The sequence below is a fragment of the Thrips palmi genome, unplaced genomic scaffold (genome assembly GCF_012932325.1).
Source record: "Thrips palmi isolate BJ-2018 unplaced genomic scaffold, TpBJ-2018v1 HiC_scaffold_8, whole genome shotgun sequence".
In the NCBI taxonomy this organism is placed as follows: domain Eukaryota; kingdom Metazoa; phylum Arthropoda; class Insecta; order Thysanoptera; family Thripidae; genus Thrips; species Thrips palmi.
The window spans coordinates 1761692-1779690 of record NW_023144635.1 but is presented as its reverse complement, the minus strand read 5'-3'; the positions used below and the strand labels follow the sequence as shown (position 1 = coordinate 1779690).

General features: G+C 55.1%; 3 protein-coding genes across 8 annotated transcripts; 1 reads left to right on the top strand and 2 right to left on the bottom strand.

The window, feature by feature from the left end:
* The first annotated feature begins 407 nt into the window (after positions 1-407).
* LOC117653725 (ras-related and estrogen-regulated growth inhibitor) lies at positions 408-7923 on the top strand. Its single transcript, XM_034399579.1, has 6 exons — positions 408-908; positions 4695-4806; positions 5762-5818; positions 5910-5983; positions 6366-6558; positions 6853-7923. The coding sequence occupies exons 2-6, from the start codon at positions 4710-4712 to the stop codon at positions 7074-7076; spliced, it is 645 nt and encodes a 214-aa protein (XP_034255470.1). The 5' UTR covers positions 408-908; positions 4695-4709; the 3' UTR covers positions 7077-7923.
* Positions 1966-3638, bottom strand: LOC117653724 (protein mono-ADP-ribosyltransferase PARP10-like). Its single transcript, XM_034399578.1, has 4 exons — positions 3176-3638; positions 3000-3095; positions 2704-2928; positions 1966-2500 (listed from the first exon to the last, which is right to left on the bottom strand). The coding sequence occupies exons 2-4, from the start codon at positions 3061-3063 to the stop codon at positions 2055-2057; spliced, it is 735 nt and encodes a 244-aa protein (XP_034255469.1). The 5' UTR covers positions 3064-3095; positions 3176-3638; the 3' UTR covers positions 1966-2054.
* A 2679-nt stretch (positions 7924-10602) lies between the features above and the next one.
* On the bottom strand, positions 10603-17370 carry LOC117653466 (serine/threonine-protein kinase PAK mbt). Of its 6 annotated transcripts, XM_034399152.1 has the most exons (11): positions 17174-17370; positions 16205-16438; positions 15828-16124; positions 15618-15743; positions 15115-15363; positions 14873-15033; positions 14608-14839; positions 14248-14508; positions 14011-14155; positions 13795-13910; positions 10603-13693 (listed from the first exon to the last, which is right to left on the bottom strand). In XM_034399152.1, exons 1-11 carry the CDS (start codon positions 17174-17176, stop codon positions 13532-13534), a joined length of 1986 nt encoding a protein of 661 aa, XP_034255043.1. In that variant the 5' UTR covers positions 17177-17370; the 3' UTR covers positions 10603-13531. The 6 variants fall into 6 exon arrangements, with proteins under 6 accessions (XP_034255043.1, XP_034255038.1, XP_034255039.1 ...); XM_034399147.1 differs by having other exon boundaries at positions 14608-15033; positions 17174-17369; XM_034399148.1 differs by having other exon boundaries at positions 14608-15033; positions 17084-17368.
* Positions 17371-17999: the final 629 nt, after the last annotated feature.

Sequence of the window (17999 nt, the reverse complement as noted above, 5' to 3'; positions counted from 1 at the left end):
GACAGCCGACTAGCTCCATGTGGACCACCCTGCGGGGGAGTCTCGAAGCTCGGCGCTCGGAGGCTGGTCTTTGTAGAGTTTGCAACGAAAGCCTCTCCTCGCTGCGGAATGTGTGGCTGGCCTGGGTGCCGCCGTGCCGCCGCGGGGCGTCGCGTCAGTGCAAGCCATGCACGTCGGCCCGCTCGGGGCGCGGCGGGCGGGGCGGGGGTTGGCGGCGCTGCTATTCCTGTGCGCCGGTAGCGACGGCCGCGACGCGACGCCCCTCCCCGAGCTGCCCGTGCTCCCCGTGCGCCTAGCGCTGTGCAGGGCGGCCTGGCCCAGGCCTGGCCTGAGGAAGGGCAGGGCCACAGCGGCCGCAGCCAGCGAGCGGCGCGACCAGCGCGACCAGACACAGGCACTACTCGACGTCGAGGCGGCCTGGCGGCCACGGCACACCAGTCCGTGCTCCGCCACTGGCCTGCTCGTACGCCAGCTCGCGGGTGCGTCCGCGAACCACGGCACGCCACGCGTCACGGCGGCGGCCTCTCGTCACGGCAGCGCACCTACAGTGTGACGGCGGCGGCCTCTTCTCGCGGCAGCGTCCCTACATTGTGACGGCAGCGGCTTCTAGCCACGGCGGCGTCCCTACAGTGTGACGGCAGCGGCTTCTAGCCACGGCAGCGTCCCTACAGTGTGACGGCAGCGGCTTCTAGCCACGGCAGCGTCCCTACTGTGTGACGGCGGCAACCTCTCGTCACGGCAGTGTCCCTACAGTGTGACGGCCGCGGCCTCCCGTTACGGCAGCGTCTCTACAGTGTCAGGACTGCGCGAGGACCGCGTCACAGCGTGACGGCAGTGCCACGGCGCCGTAGCGCGGCGTGCGGATATGGTGCACCAGCCCCGGGCCTGGCCCAGCGCCCCAGTCACAGGTGAGCACACCGGAGAGCATGGCGCCGCCCAGGGTTCCAGCGCGGTGCATGTACAAACCCCGGGGCCCGGGGGCATGTCGCCGGGAAACCGGGAAAACCCCAGGCCAGCCCGCCTGAACAAGGTGTGTTTGGTTCCAAGCGTTGCCTTGCCCCTGCTGCCCCTGCTCGACCGTTCCCTGGCGCGGCGCCAGGGCGGCGGCGGTGCACGCCGCGAAGGCCCAGTGCGCGGTGTTCAAGTCTGTTTTGCTGCCGGACCAGGCCAGTCGTGTCCATCAGCATCTCGCTCTACTTGTGCGCGAACACCGACGAAATAGCCTCCCCCGGTCCCGCCGGAACGACGTACGATCAATTGAGGTCTAGCCTGTCGAGTCAAGTCATCTGGAGCGCGTGGTCCAGCCATTAATCGCAATCGCAATCGCCCGGCGCGCAGACAGTCCCGCCGCGCTCGCGTGGCACGGACGCTGGCCGGCTGCCTACCCGGCAGGCGTTCCCACTGCAGCGCGTGGAGCACTTCAACCGTGAAGGTGAAGGGAAACCCGGAAAACTTCAGAAATAGACTTTGAGAAAACGGTCGGGGCCGAGGCGCGGCTGCGGCTGCGGCTTCGCGTTGGCGGCACGGTGTATTTTTTGCGGTGGCCATTTGAGAGCTTCAGCCGCTTCAGCCGGCCGGGCCAGGCGGAGGCTGGGCGCGTGATAGTCGCTGGCTGTCGTTCGAGCTTCGCGCTTCGCGCGCGGGCGTTCCCGGCCCTCGCGCCGGCGGCTGCAGCGACGGCTTTCACACCCAACTTGCAGAAAATTTGGCAGCCGTGGGAACGAGTCGCTACGCCCCGCCGCCGTCCTGCCACCTGCGGGCGGAGCGTGGCGACGAGGAGCAGCAGAATGACCTGCAAATGTTTACGCCGTTCGCGTGCAGGCCCCTCTCCCCCAACCTTAGGCCCTCTTTGTGCTTGAGCGTTGACCGCAGACCAAGGCTTAGGGACTCTTTGTTTGAACACGCTGCTGTAAATTAAGCAAAACACTTTTATTTTCTGAGAGACAGAAACATGGAAAGAGATCTCGGACGACCGCCGCCGCCCACGTCAGCAAGTAAAACGAGTAAAACAAGTGAAAGAGGAGCCGCGCGTTTAGGGGTGCTGACTCAGCCAGCTAGTCGTCTTCGTCGTCCGCCGCGCCGAAGCCGTAGAAAGCGTTGTAGTCGTCGAAGTTGTCGTCGACCTGGTAGTCGCTGTCCGTGTCCGTGACGGACTTGTCGTCGTCGTCCTCCTCGTCCTCCTCCTCGTAGCTGTAGAGGATGGGCGCGGCGCAGCGCCTGAAGTTGACGACGTGGGTGGGCAGGAAGGAGTCCTTGTCGAACTTGACGAACACGTCCATGGTGTCCTTGTTCTTGGCCGTGGTGTCGTAGCGCAGCGGGTAGCGGCCGGGCAGGAAGGGCGGCTCGCGCGGCACCCTGCTGCCCGTGTTCTCGGGCACCTCCACGACGTTGGACACGAGCACGTTGGCCAGCAGCATGCAGGCCGAGTGGGTCTTGTCGCAGTAGTTGGACGCGTAGCCCGACATGCTGGAGAAGGACACGCCCGCGCCGAAGCGGTGGCCTGCAGGGGCGCGGCAAGGACACAATGGAAGCGCGCGCTGCCAGCAGACTGATTCCGAGAGTCGTGTTCGTCGCTCTGTCTCTCTCGCACCTATGCGGGACGCCCCATGAGTGCGAGAGAGACAGAGCGACGGAAACGACTCTGGGAATCGGTCTGCAGGGCTGACATTGAGCGCAGTTTCAAGACCGCCGCGGCTGACTCACCGACACTCTGCCCGTGCTTGGTGACGTCGAAGTTGTTCCGCAGGATGGGCGCCACGTTGAGCTTCTTGGTGCCGTGCCACGCCCTCACGATCCTGACCTGGCCGAACGTCTGCTTGTACTCCTGCGTCTTGTCCTTGAACCGCTGCTCCAGGGCGCCGTTGTGCACCCTCTCGATGGACACCACCTGCAGCTTCTTGCCGTGCACCACGTTTCTCGACTCGAAAACTGCAAAAGGCGAGGACACTTGTAACAAACTAGTGGCAACCACCCCACCCTTAAACACAAGGTGTACCTACACTCAGAAACGTCCTGGAACTCGGCTGTCCCCGCATGCACTTTGGTCCTCTCCACCACCGCCATGGCCGTTGACAGACTCGATCAACTCGCCGGCACTGCATAAACGAATTCCCTGGAGGGCTCGGCGCTTATTCGTTCCATGGTAGAGTGCTCTATCGCCGAACCTCGACCTTACCTTGCTCAGCTGCAGTCCTCGTCGCCCCGCAACGCCGCTGTCGTCCTCGAACCTTGAACGGGCTTCGACTTCGAACCTCCGCAGGACGCCTTCACGACGGGACGGGTGCGCTAGACTAGAGACTGGAGACACTGCCGCTGGGTCCGAACGATGAACAATACGGTGGAGTCGGCGGTGCAAGGCGGTGCCCAGTCGCACTGTTGTCGACAGCGGCGGCCATCGTCCTCACTGGTCCTCACCCGGGGGGCCGTCCGCAAGCGGCCAGCAGAGCGATTCCGAGAGTCATTTCCGTCGCTCTGTCTCCCTCGCACTTACGGGGCGCCCCGTATAGGTGTGAGATTAACAGAGCGACGAAAACGACTCTCGGAATCAGTCCTCAGGGCGGCCAGGCGGCTAAGGTGGCTCACGGACCGCCCCCCGCATGTTGGCCTCCTCCGCGAAGCAGGGTGCGCAGTGGTGCAACCCGCTCGGCGAGCACGCGGGCACCTTGCACCGGGAGGCTGGCGGTCCATTAAAGGGCCCCGCCGCCCCGCCGCCCCGCCGCCCCGCCGCCACACCGTCACACTGCATGAGGGTCGCCGTCGTCGCGGCGGCCGCGGCAGCATGCGACTGCGGCGGGCACCGCGAAATGCGCGATTACCAGCCTGGCGACGGATTTGACGTTTATTTTGAAAACACGTGTGGCGGAAGTGTTGGGCCGGGGCGCGGGGGGGCTGCTTCTGCTGCCTGGGGCGGCGCGTGCGCGGGGCGGGGCGTGTCTCGGGGCGGGGCGTGTCTCGGGGCGGGGCGTGTCTCGGGGCGGGGCGGCGCGCGCGACGACTCAAAACAGAGGGGCCACAAAGTAGCAAAAAGAAATGGAGCATCGGCTGAGGCGCCTAAAAATACCGTCGGTCCAGTGTAGTAGTTTCAGGTTGGGGCGGCGTTTGCAGTCAGGGCTGCTGCAGCGGCCGGGCCGCCGCGAACGGACCAGAGGGGCATGAGGGGGGCCCTGTGCTGGACGAGCGAGGGCTCTTCGACCGCAGCGCTCCAATCGGGGAATGACCGCATCGCCCGCCCCAAATAAGATCGAAACACACTGTTCGCTATGATTGGCCTCGGCCATTCGCAAATTTTGAAAGTGCACGTTTCCTTTCCTAGTGGACGCGTTTTGAGATCCAGAAACTCTAACCGAACTTGTGACCCCACCAATGGATTGCTCTTTAAACGAGGAATCTATTGGTGGGGTTCACACGCTCGGTTCAAGTCATATTTAGCCGCTCTGGAGCTCATAACGCATCTGGAATAATTTTGGCCGCCTCCACCAGTCTTCTGGCCCACTGTGCCACGCGGCGCCTCGGCGGCCCGTGTTTTCCGCAATCATATTCCCCGCGCCTTATTTTACTACACCTCGCCTTGTTTACGCTCGCCATGCTCGCCAGGCCGAGGGCGGACGCACGGTGGACGCGCTGTGTTTAACGGTTGAACCGGTTTACCCCGCCACCCTTAAAAACCAGAAGTAATTTGGCGTTGTTTGTTGCAGATCTCCGATGACGTCATGACGTCCAACGCGATCCGGGGCATCCGCCGCAAGAAGTCGTCCCTGTCGGAGGTGAAGGTGGCCGTGCTGGGCGCGCCGGCCGTGGGGAAGAGTGGTCAGTACCTCCACTCAGTGCGCAGCGCGACGGACGGCGTGGACGACGGGCAGGTGGCGGGGTTCGAAGCTCGGACTCGCACAGTGGGGTCCCCGAGGGCGGGGTGGGGTGGCAGGGCGGGGCGGGGCGAGGCGGGGCGCGGTGGGGCGGGGCGGGGCGGGGCGGGCTGCGTGACTGACACGCGGAGGCTGCGGAATGGGGGCAGCGAAATCCACGGCGAAAAGCGGAAACACGATGCGGTCCGTCATTAGGCAGTGGGGTGGGGTGGGGCGGGGGAGTGCGAGGCAAGAGAATGGTGTGGTGTGGTGGACGTCCCTCCCCGCCCCGCCCCGCCCGCGCCAAAAACGCCGCGGCCAAGCCGTCAGTCCCACGCTTTGCCGCGCCGCTCGCCGCCGCCGCCCCGCGCCGCCAAACACTTAGCAGCTGTCGCCTCATCGCTCATCCATATATCACTGCAGGCCGCGGCCTAACCGCGCCCCAAATCGAACAGGGCCGACTTGAGTCGCGTCTCCTAAACACGGCGTAATGGTCCTGGCGACCTTCGCCCCGTGGTGCTGGTACACTGGTGCTCACGCTCAGCCTAAACAGCCTCAGCGTCGCGTTTATTGTCCCGAGGCTTGAGGCTTGCACCCTCCTTGGCGCTGCGCGGCGCGCGCTGCACCGCCCTGCAGTCCGAGTCCGCCCGTCCGTCTGACGGCGAGGTCTGACGGCGAGGCCGAAGGGGGTCGGCGGGTCCAGGTGGGTGGGGTGGGGGGCCCCACTGGGGGAGGGCCGTGGGGGGCCGAGCACTCAAGTGACCCAGAAATGCCGAGGGAAGACAAAGTGGTTGCGTTTGGTCGGCGCGCCTCTGACTCTGCATTTGACTGATTCCCCGCGGGGAAGGGTTTTTGCGGGTTTTTGAGAGTCGCGCACTGAATGACTTGAACGTTGCTCTGACGCTGGCTTGCCTTTTCAGCGCTGACGGTGCGGTTCCTCACCAAGAGGTACATCGGCGAGTACGACCACCAGTCAGGTAACCGCAATTGCACCTTACATCCGTTTCCGGCGGCTCAGCGTGCGGCAAGCGGCCGGTGAACGAGGATCTCTGTTCTCACTTTTTTCAGAAAACCGTTACAAGTATGAAGTGCTCGTGGATGGAGAACCCATCCTGTTCGAGATACTCGACACCTGTCCGAAGGTGAGTCGCCTGTAAGCCTTGCAGACCGATTCTGAAGGGCCATTCCTTCGGCCTGTCTCTCTCGCACATATATACGCAAAACTCTTGAGATGCGTGATGTCTGTGTTATGTACTTGTGCCTAGCGCAGACTGATCCCATGCTCCCCAGTAGGGCAGCGGGCACTACGACTATGCAAAAATCCTACCGCATCTGAGGTTGCGGAGAGGCCGCGCGAGGTCGGAGTGCCTTGCTGACCCGAACCGCTAAAGGTCTGCATAGGCCTAACAGCGCTGATGATGATGATGATGATGATGATGTCTATGAGTGCGAGGGACACAGAGCAACAAAACGACCCTTCAAAGGGACTGTTCTTCCACTTCCACTCCCCGTTGCTCGTTGCAGTCGGAGGAAGACACCCCGGCGTGCGAGTCGCTGCAGTGGGCCGACGGCTTCCTGCTCGTGTACTCCATCACGGACCGGCGCTCCTTCAACTACGTGCGGCGCGTCAAGCAGCAGCTCCCCGGCGACACGCCGCTCGCCCTGGTGGGCAACAAGGGCGACATGGTGCACCTGCGGCAGGTCAGCACGGAGGAGGGTAAGCCAGAGCCAGGCCGGTCTTATAGTGTAGGGCATTCCGACGCAACCCGAACCGGGACCAAAGCAGAGGAAATCTGGATCCGGGATGAGACATTAGCGGAAATATTGGGTGTGCAGAAGCTCTAAAGTATGCAAAATCGAGGGTGCTAATTTCGTCCGCCGCACACTTGATTTCTCATACCGGATCCAGATATTTCTTCTGCTTGAGTTCCAGCCTGGATTGCGTCAGAATCACGGTCAGAAGACCCTATTGGCCAAAGTGCAGCGAATTCATTCCTTGCCCTATTCGCAGGGGAGATCCTCGCCAAGGACTACGACTGCTGGTTCTCGGAGCTGACGGCGGCCGAGCAGGTGTCCCAGGTGGCCGAGGCGTTCCACGAGCTCTGCAGGGAGGTGCTGAACGCGCGCCGCGTCCGGAACAAGCAGTCCCTGCTGGACCGCATGCTGGGCACCAAGTCGCCCAACATCCGGTCCTACGCCAGGGGCAAGAGCGACTCCGCCCTCCCCCGCGAGTAGCCCCGCCGGACCAGTGGCGGATCCAGAGCCGGCCTCGCGGGATGGGGGGGGGGGGTGGGAAAGGAGCACTTTTGGCCTTCTAACAGTGGCAAAGTGGTCCCCCCCCTCTGAATCCGCGCTTGCGCTGGCCTCCGCGATGATGGGTGTCGTCGTCGCGGTGCAGCCACCGCGGCACCGCCGCACCGCGCCCCAGAGGGCTGAACGGCCGAAGGGCTGAACGGCCGAAGGGCTGAACGGCCAAAGGGCTGAACGGCCGAAGGACTGAACGGCCGAAGGGCTGAACGGCCGAAGGGCTGAACGGCCGAAGGACTGAACGGCCGAAGGGCTGAACGGCCGAAGGGCTGAACGGCCGAAGGGCTGAACGGCCGAAGGGCTGAACGGCCGAAGGACTGAACGGCCGAAGGGCTGAACGGCTGAAGGGCTGAAGAGCTGCAGGCGGCTGCAGGGCTAAAGAGCCGGTGAGGGCCGAGGGCTCGGCCGCGCCCTATGTCCCTGTCCTCGGCCGGGCACTTGGCCGGCTCGGCACGGGTCCAGGTGAACATTACTCCGATATGTAACTCGAGGGTGTCCATGGTGCGGCGCCGCCACGCCACGCCCGCAGTGATGCCAACGAGCTGGCGCGGTGCCGCGCGGACATGACGACGGCAAGGACCGCGAAGCAGGCGAAGCGAGCCCATATGTGTGCGGCAGCGGGCAGCACGCCACTGTGTAAAGCTGCCGCCCGTGCTGCCGCCAGCATCGATGCCAAACGATCGCCGGTCATACGGCGATGATGCCTCTGTGTTATTTGTGGACGTGTATATGCGTGTGTTTTTATGTGGAATAAAATGCGAGGTTTGTGTTGTCATTTGTGTTTACTCGACGGTGTGGAGACAGTCGCGGGTGTGACGTAGGCCACTTCCTTGTCACTCCCTTCTCAGAGAACACTGGGGGAATGCCCACAGCGTTCTGATTTTGTTCTCATCCCGGCAAGGCAGTGCGAAGCGGACCCGATTTCTCATATCGTCGCGCCTGCGCTTTTGAACGACAGCGAACAGGTGCTCGCAATCGGTCAGTCGGGCCGAAAGCTTTGGCGCGCGCCTCCCAGCACTGAATCGGTCCCGCCAATCGCTTCGAAGAGAGATCAGCGTCGAAGGCAGAGGAAAGGAAAGGAACAAGTTGTGCCGTGCTTCGCAGTGCTTCGCAGCCAGACGATTGCCGCGTTTTGACAACAATGTTGGTGCGGCACGCTCTCGCGGCCGTCGCGTTCGCGGGGTGAAGGGCCGGACGGCAGCATGTCTCCGGGCCCGCACTTGCCCTGCCCTCGGCTGCCCTCAAGGAGGTCCGAATGGACAAGCGCGATGCTGTTCGCCGTATATCCAGGTCCGACTTCACAGCAGCAGCGCCCTCGGTCTAGATTTCCCAGAGTGTAGTGGCTTCACCGGACTAGCTTGGCGGCAGTGAGCTGAGCGCGTGGTGCAGAGACAACCCCTGGCGCCATCCGGGACACCCGCACCCCCACCCCCAGCCCACTGGCCTGCAGGCCGCCGCGCACGGACAACCCCCGTCGCCCTTCCACCGCGCCGCCAGGCCCGCCAGGGACGCGAGGGACGCGAGGGACGCGCCGGCAGCGGCAGCGGGACTCAGAACCGAGGCAAGCCTCTTCCAGTTTTCGTTTCAAGGGACGGATGACGTCAACTTCTGTAGACCGATTCCCAGAGTCGTTCGTCGCTCTGTCTTTCTCGCACCTACGGGACACCCCATTGGTGCGAGAGAGACAGAGCGACGAAAACGACTCTCGGAATCAGTCTGCCGGAGTGAACACCAACACACTATAACACAGGGCCACGTCAAGAGCGCCGCGACGGGCGCCGGGGCCCCTCAGGGGGTGGTCCCCGCCGGACTCAACAGGCGGGCCACGCCGCGCCTGCCGACCGCCCTACATACAGCCGACGCACCGCGGTAAGCGGCACAGCATCAACCTCACTAAGTAACAGTGAGAGGCTCATGCTTGACAGAGTCGTTTGTTGAACGTCCATCCTTAAACCTTAAACCTTAAACTTGGGGGTGGACGAGGAGCCTGCGCGCTGCTGCCTGCAGACTGATTCCGAGAGTCATCTTCGTCGCTCGGTCTCTCTCGCACTCATGGGGCGTCCCGTCTAGGTGCGAGAGATACAGAGCGACGCAAAACGACTCTCGGAATCAGTCTGCTGCCTGAATGCATGGCCCACCTCGCACAGGGTGTCTGCGGGCATGACCAGCGACGAGGCGCTCCGCCGCTACCGAGAGACCTTCAGCTACTCCAAGTGAGTCCTTCCCCCTGGCCGGCCAGAAGCCCCGTTGAAGCGCCCTTGACGCGCTGCTGGTGTTCAAGGAGTCGGCTGGCGCGGACGGACCGGCGGGAGCTGGCCAGGCAGCTGGCCGACACCAAGGTGACGGCCCCGGGTAGCGGCGAAGGGGCTGGCGGCGACGGCGACGTCGGCCGCGGAGCACGAGGGGATGCCGTCGACGTCAAGGCCCGTGCCGGCCCGACGGCCAGGCTGGCGGCGCCCGGCCCGCACGTCCAGTCCCTGATGCTGCCCCTGCATGTAACCGCCATAGCGCTGCCGCCGCCAGCCGCCCCCTTGTGCGCGCGGAGGCCGCGGCTTGGCCCACGCGCCGCCCCCCGCCTGCCGCCGCCCAAGGCCGCAGCCACCGCAGCCTGCGCCCCCGCCGGGCCAGGTACGCGGCGTGTGCCGTGAGCAGCCGTGAGGGTGTGGGCAGAGTGGGTGTGGCGAGAGGCCGCCTGGGCATTCCCAGCAACGGACGATCTAACGTGGAAAGTTGCATTCAATCTGAATAAAATCTCCGGGTTCAAAACCTCCCGACCGAGTGCGTGTGCTTTCCTCCCCGTCCACCCCTGGAGCTTCGCGGAATCCAGCAGCGTCCACATCGTCGGCGACTTCTCTCTGCGGCAGGACTCGGCCTCAGCGCTGCTGGAGGCGCTGGAGGCCCCGAAGGCCCTCAAGGCCTAGAGGGCCGTCCCCCTGGGGCGGCTGGCTGGCCGTCGGCGCGGGCGCAGCGGGGGCGCGGGGCGTACGCCTTGCCCGGCGGTGCACTGCTAAGGCGGCGGCGCTCGCGGTACTGGGTGTCGCCGCGGGAGAGGAGGCACTGCGTCTCGAGGGAGGACTCCGGCTCCGGGTCGGCGCCGGCCTCCAGGTCGCCCTCCCCGCGACGTCGCCTCGGCCGCCGAGACAGGGACGCCCTGACGCCGCTCGCCGGGCAGCCGCAGCCGCCCCGGGCCCTGGCCCTGGCCCTGGCTGCGGACGAGCCGGACTTCCCCGGGCAGCCTTGCCTCGGCGTCAGCGCCCTCGCCGCGCGCCCCGCGCCCCTGCCGCCTCTGCGCCGCCAGCCCTCCTTGCTGCAACTCGGCACCGCGACCAGCGGCCCCGTGCCTGAGCTCGAGTCCACCACTCTCAGTCTCAGGCTGCACTCGTGTGGCCTCTGAAAAGGTCGGATCGGCTGAGGTGGTGCGGCAAATAGTAGGAAAAGAAAAAAAAACAGCGGGAAAACAGTCAAAATACACTTTTAATGCTTGGATCACAAGGCGTAAGTACATTTCATACAAAAGTCTGGGAAGAATAATACTACACAGATCCAAAAAGAAGGCACTAACATTCTTTTAGAGTACTCACGCGCTATACGACGCGAGAAACTCTTGGTCTTACAATGGCAAACATTCAAGTAAAAAACAGGCGAGACACCCAAAGGCCGATCGGTTCTGACACCAAATACGTTTAACGCAATGCTTTACTATGAACGTAAGAAAACGAATAATAGGGAATCCCTAAAATAACATGTACGACCTACAGTGGAATTATGTACAAAAAAAAATGGACTCAGCCAATTCTCTCGCCCCACGATCTTCATAACAGTTATCCCCAGAGAGTATCAATGGCAAGGTAGATTTTTACTTATTTTGTTTCAAAATCATCATAGGTAATTTCATCTACACTAATACATTTTATCTGCCACTTTCAGTATTGCTAGTTAAGTTTCACTGAGGTGATTGACTATGTGAGACTGCATAGCCCCACATCACATTTAGTTCCGCACTGTAATTTAAATGGGTTTTTTTCTTTCGAAGATCAGAATTTAACTGATATGGTTAGAAGATATGCACAAGAACATATTGGTGATGTTTGTTTGGAGATGAGAACAATAAAGAGGTTAAAAATCACCAAGAATAAGAACAGATAACAGCTCAGTTGACATGTCTTGGTACAAACGTTTAAACAATTTGACCGAATAATAATTACAATAGTCAAAGGTGATATTAAGTATATCTAAAAATACTTTGAAGAAATTGTTCACCTCTGGCAAAGGAATACAATACATCAGGGTTAAATATTATTGCAGGGAAAAGTCACTACAATAGTAGTGTTTTATCATAAGAAAAGTGGCTAATTAATTAAGTCTCTTTGTATAAATAATAATAAAGTTAGGGTGTCTATGCTTTCAGATGAGAGAAAAGCAGTACAGGAGCCATGAGCTTCATTTCATTAGGAGCAAAGTTTGAGCACTATGCGAGATTCCAATGAAAGTGGAATGATGACACATCACATAACTTCAGTTGATAAAATAAGTGGTACATGACTATCCATTACTGACTAAATATTATGAATTCATTCAGGAATTCTGATTTCAAACTGACTTGGGCGCAATAATGTACAACTATATAACAGAATGAATGAAATAAAAGCTATACATTGGAATGCTAGAAAATGGTAAAGAAAACTCAGAAATAAACCAAAAAGGAGAAAAGGACAACTAAGTCTAAATAAGAAAGAAAGATAATTAAAATATACAAGCATGAAAACTATAGAATACAACATCTGGGGAATTGCAATACATCATCATCCAACTAAATTCAAAACACACAATTCCCTTGGTGACAGCACTAACACAAGCTAACACGTAATACTGATTAAAACAATGATTTGGTTGTCCAACTAAAGTTAAGTTAGAGCTCCAAATCCAAGGAAAAGATTAGGACACTAAGGTGCTCATTTAATTAGGACTGTACTAAAAGCTGCAAAATAAAAAAATAATAAGTCATATGCAGTAAAAAGTACAGTCTTACATTAATGAAAGAAAAGAAAAAAGACAAATAAAAAATGGTCAAAAGATATGCATGAGTTCATGATGCTCCTGAAAAATTTTCAGAGGGTTTCAACAAGTTATACACATATGAAAATCGTCAGAAATGTCAGACAGCAGAAAAATCTCTGGGGTTTCAGGTACAATAGACGGAAAAGTTTGCGTGAATTAAGCCATTCATAAAACCTGCAATGGTTATAATATCAAAGAATAAGCTACTTAAAAGAGTTTCAGATTTTAGAAATCCTGGCCAATAACAGCTACAGGACCTTTCACAATTAATGTTAATAAAGATACACAGCAGACAGTAGTCAGATCAACATGTACCCAAGACACCTAAGGAATTTCAACCTTTAGGGCACAGTTCAAAGGGTCATTATATTTGCCTAATGTTAATAGAAAACATTCACATAATTTTTCCTTATACTACGTCATAAAATAAATGTAGCTTTCAAAGTAAAGAGCTCGACTTATGAAGCCCAAAGCCCAAGACAAACAAAACAAATCAATGAAACGTAACAGCAAGCAAAAGAGACCTAAACAAACTGATAAGGTGATATAAAACAACTATCACAAACTTGTCTGGAATCAGTTGAAGGTTAGTTTGCCTAGTTCTTAACTACACTAAAATACAGTGAAGATTATCATAGTCTTTAATGTTACTTATCAGCTCCAGCCATGAACCAGAATCATAATTACAGAACATCCTTGCTTCACAGGACTTCATAGTGTATTCATGACCTTCATTGCTCTATAACAACTTACGTATTCCACCGCAGTTCAACTAAACTACGTAATAAAGAATGTCAAAAGTTACATTTACATTTTTTTAAAGCTCATTCCCAATTGCTCAGCGCTAAAGCTGAAGCACAAATAAAGTAAATGAAAATAGACTTAAAAACCATTGACATACATCACTATCACACAGAAATAACATGGTTAAACTTATTTACAAAATATACAACATCTAACAAACTATTTACATATATAAATTTTAAAACATTTCTGATTGAAACTGGTAGCAAAAGAACCCTTTTGACAAAAGGAACAAAAAGTGTTCTATAAATTTTTCAAAAAGTTCAGCCTAAAAAGGTGTATAAATTATTTCAAAAAATTAAATTGATTGGGACAAAGGTCCAGACAAGATACCCTCCAGCAAATTGAATTGCACTCATAAATAAGTAAAAATCCAAAACAGTCATAAAATACTTGAAGGCACTTAGATCACAAGATTTCAGGGTGGCATATATAAATCTTTATAGTGAGACGTCACCGGTCACTAACCAAGGCACTGGAAGTCTATTAAAGTCTTTAACTGGACCACTGTAATTTCATTACTAGCAATTGCTATGGCGAGAGCCCCGCATGAGGGGGACAAGAAGGGCAGGGGCGCCAGCTTGCCTCAAGAAAGGATGTTGCAGCAGTTCTGTTGCAGTAGCACGCTGGGCTGGATCACGAACCAACATGCGCTCAAGGAATCCCTGCAGACGAGGAGAAACCTGTGGGTATCCAAGTATTTATTATTAATGTGCCTTGTTAACACAGGAATGAACAATTCAATTAAGACATCAGAGGTGTAATTTAATAAAATCATACAGACCTTGTGAGTATTTTTCAACTTTGGAGGAGGCATGTCCCGTATGCGCCTCATGGCCTGGAGAGGCGGCTCATTGAAGAATGGAGGTTCCCCATCAACCATTTCTATAACCATTATACCTATCAAAGAATAAGTTGAGGTTAGATTATTGATTAAGAAAGCAGTCAATACAGTGAATAATCAATTAAAACTATTGGAGAATTTAAATACTGTGCTTACCTAGAGACCAAATATCCACTTCAGGGCCATATGGAAGTCGAGATATGAGCTCTGGAGACATCCAGTAAGGTGTTCCTACAAGTGACTTTCTCTTTGGTAACTCCTGGGAAACTTGGGCACAAAAACCAAAATCTGAAAGCTTCACCTGAGAATAAAGAAATACATTACATGAGCTCCAGAAAATCAAAGGAAATAGTTTTATCTTATTTTTTTAGTTGCACAAATGCTTTTATTTACCCTTCCATCAGATGCTAGGAGAATAGAATCACTCTTAATGTCCCTGTGAATGACACCTTGAGAATGAAGATATGCAAGAGCCTTCAGGCACTGGCGGCAAACTGTTGCGATTTGGGCCTCATCCATTCGAGCATGAGTTACAATGTCAGTTAATGCACCACCCTCTAGGAACTCCATAACCACCCACAACTCATCATTAACTAGGAAACTGTCATACATCTCCACAATATTAGGATGATGATAGTCCCTCATAATAACAACCTGAAAGACAAGGTAAAGAGTTCCATATTAGAAATCAAACAAAACAGTAAGGTTAGGACAACATAAAGGATTATATAAAAGAGATGGGTAGAAATGTACCTCATTAAATAACAATTCTCGTCTCTGTTGTTTCCTCAGGTCCATTTTCTTCACTGCAACCTGACGACCTGTGTTGCGATCTGCTGCTATGCAAACAGTGCCAGTTGAACCCTCTCCAATTTTCATGAGTTGCTCAAGGTGGTCTCGAGGATCACCAGGACTGACAACCATTTGCAATGCAGCACGGAACTGTTCGTGAGTTAGTCGCAATTGCTCATGGTGTTGTTTACTGGCTGCAGCAGCGGCAGCGGCGGCAGCAGCAGCCGCTGCAGCAGCTGTTTGCACATTGCTATTTTGAGTGTTATTGGAGCCAGTAGATAAGTTACCCATTGATAGGGCGTTGTTTACACCTGGCTTCACATTCTGATTTTGGTCCGGAGATGGGTGAGGCTGCATTCGTTGTTGCATCTCGTTGGGCATGACCATCTGAAAGAAAGGAAATCAAATAAGCAACAGAAAATATTTTGACATTTGCACAAGGGGGTATGTCATGTCCTCAAATGTTACCTTGTTAGCGTTTGCTGAAGCCTGCACATGCAATGGACCCATGTTTTGAGAAAGTGGCCTCTGTGGCTGGTTCTGAGGATGTTGGCCAGGGTGTGCTCCAGGATGCATGGCATTCATCTGGTTCGGGTGTGGATAGGAATTGGGGTGGTGGTGGGGTGGTCGTGGTGGTGCCTGCTGACTGGCATAATTGGCAGAATAGCCACCGTCTTGCATCGGGACATTATTTATGTTGCCATGAGACATATGTGCCTGCAACAAGGTACCATGAAAAAAATATTAGTATTTAAGTGAAAAGGAAGAAAGGATTCCACATACGATGTGACATTGGGAACTACAAAAGTCTGACTGTGCCGCATGTTAATAATAGAAATACATTACCCTCAAATAATTACAATTGCAAATATGCAACTGATCCATGCCAGCAGAAAATAAAAATAATTTGTAACAGAGGAAAAATTGAGCTTTTATCTTTCCCTGGAACACCAGTTTCATCATGAACTTACCTGGGGAGGAACATTTCCATTGGTTTGATGGTTCTGGAGGTAAGGAGGCATACCACGATAATCCACTTCAGATAAAGGTCTTTTATGCTCAGCAGGGCCCCATTCTGGAGTAGGACCTGGTTTGAGCTGCACAAAAAATTCAAAGATAAAGATAAATAAATGAAATAGTGACTTGTGAAGATTGATACATTAATTCCAATGATGACATACATAATTCATTGGTCGATTATCTTGCCATTGAGCAGGCAGTGGATATGGCTGTTCCATATGAGGGGGCATGCCACCTTGCGGACTTGCTCCAGTGCCAGTCATCACCTCATTTTCCGGTACAGCAGGTGGAACATTCGCATTAGTACGATAGTCTCTTCGTAGACGTGGAGGACTGGATGATCGTAAAGAGTTTGATCTTGCGACACTGGATGTTTTGGGAAGGTTTGCATTGCCATTTTCTATGCTTCCCCTAATGACACTGCCAGGGCGAGAGGTTTCTCCTCCTCTAACGATTGTCTGGACATTGATATCAGAAATGTTTCCATTAAAACAGACAAAGTAGCGTAAAAACAGATAAGACATAGTGAGGTACTCACCTTAAGATCCAGAATTTCAGTTGGAGTAATTTCTGAGGGATCAACTAGAGGTAAAGGGCGATTACTGCTCTTCAGAATCTGATTGTTTCCAACGATACTGGCCCATTGTAAAGGCAGGCCAACATAACGCCCCTCACGCTTGTCAAAACCAGTATGCACTCGGTGCTCAAAGTTGGTTGGAGGGGATATTTGAGGTCTCTTCTTTTTCTTGTTAAACATGGTTGCGATGTTGTTCTGTAAAAGCACACAAACATAGGTGAATACAGTCATGCTGAGAGGTATATTAAGCACTGGGCATGTGATTTTTGATTAGGAGGAAAGAATTTAAGTGACAAGAGTAAGTACTTTTGTGACACCTCTGTCAGGCAGTAGTTAAAATGAAGTGTCACAAAATAGGGCCACATAACCTCAATACAACGCCCACTTAAGGTATTTACTAATTTCCATGGCAACAGACCTATAAATAGGTCTTTCGCAGTAGATTACCCGAAGTATGTATTCAATATTCGAATAAAACCAGAAATATTTTACGTTCAGAGGCACGAATACAGCTCAAATAAGATATAACCTATGTTTCGAGAAATAACTAGTTCCCTAATTACTGGGGATGCACTTTGAAACGTGACAGAAGGTAGCACAGGGGGCACAAAAACCACACGAATGACGAAGTTCAGTCAAGAAATTGAGGAAATGCACAAACAGAGAAGCGCTCGGCTGCTCGGCCGTAATGTATTAGTACGTGGGCTTGGCCCGATCCGCCTTCGGCAAAGGAAAGCCTATAACCAAGTTTAACAACACAGCAAGGCGAGGGAAGCCCTTCAATGTCGCGCCGATCCGGGCCAGCACGTGCGCATACACTCGAGTTCAGCTCAAACTCACGTCAATAACGGTTGTCGGCGAAAGAAACGGCCGAAGGGGTGGGAAATGTACAATATAAAAACACCGCTACGAAAAGTGACACAAAGCTACCATGTTGACTGCGGACGACGACGAACGCGCTCTTGCGGCAAATGCTCTAAGTTGAAGAATTCCGTGACGTTGCGTTGCGTCGCGGTCGCCGCGGTGCGGTAGGTGTTGCCTCCCTCCACGACCTCCAGGCCGTGCGCCAACGCGCCACCGGGGACGCGGGGGACATCGCCTTCTGCAGGAGCGATGCGGGGAGCGGCGCCGGAGGCGAAGCAACAACAGGATCACTGGCGCCACGCTACGCCACGCGCCACCCGGTGCCAGCCCCCCCGCCCCGGGCCCCACCCCCGCACCACCCTGGCGCCGGCGCCAACCGCCAACCCCCTCGCGCCTTATCACCGGCGGAATGCGGAGAGCGGCCAGCCGCACGGGGAAGCTCCAGCAGGAATTCCGAGAGTCCTTTTCGTCGCTCTGTCTCTCTCGCACCCATGGGGCTTCCCATACTGGTGCGAGAGAGACAGAGCGACAAAACCGACTCTCGACTGCCGTGCCAAGACTTAGAAGGGGGAGTGGAGTGTGTGCTCAATCAGGGCACGAAACGGCGTGGAGAATTCTTCTCAGTCCTATTATGGTGACATTATACAGTATCAGTTTACAGGCATATTTACCGCAAGGGGGCCATGTTTCAGTGGCGGATCCAGAGCCGGCCTAAGGGGGGGAGTAGATCTTTGTGGTTTCTTACAGGAGGAAAGAGTCGCTTTTTTGCGTGCCCTTCAGGCGCGGCTTTCGAGGGGCCAAGGGGGGTCAATTGTCCCCCTCCCTCAACTGGACCCGCGCCTGCCATGCTAAAAGTCAGTGGCGGATCCAGCGCCCGCCCACGGGCGTGCAC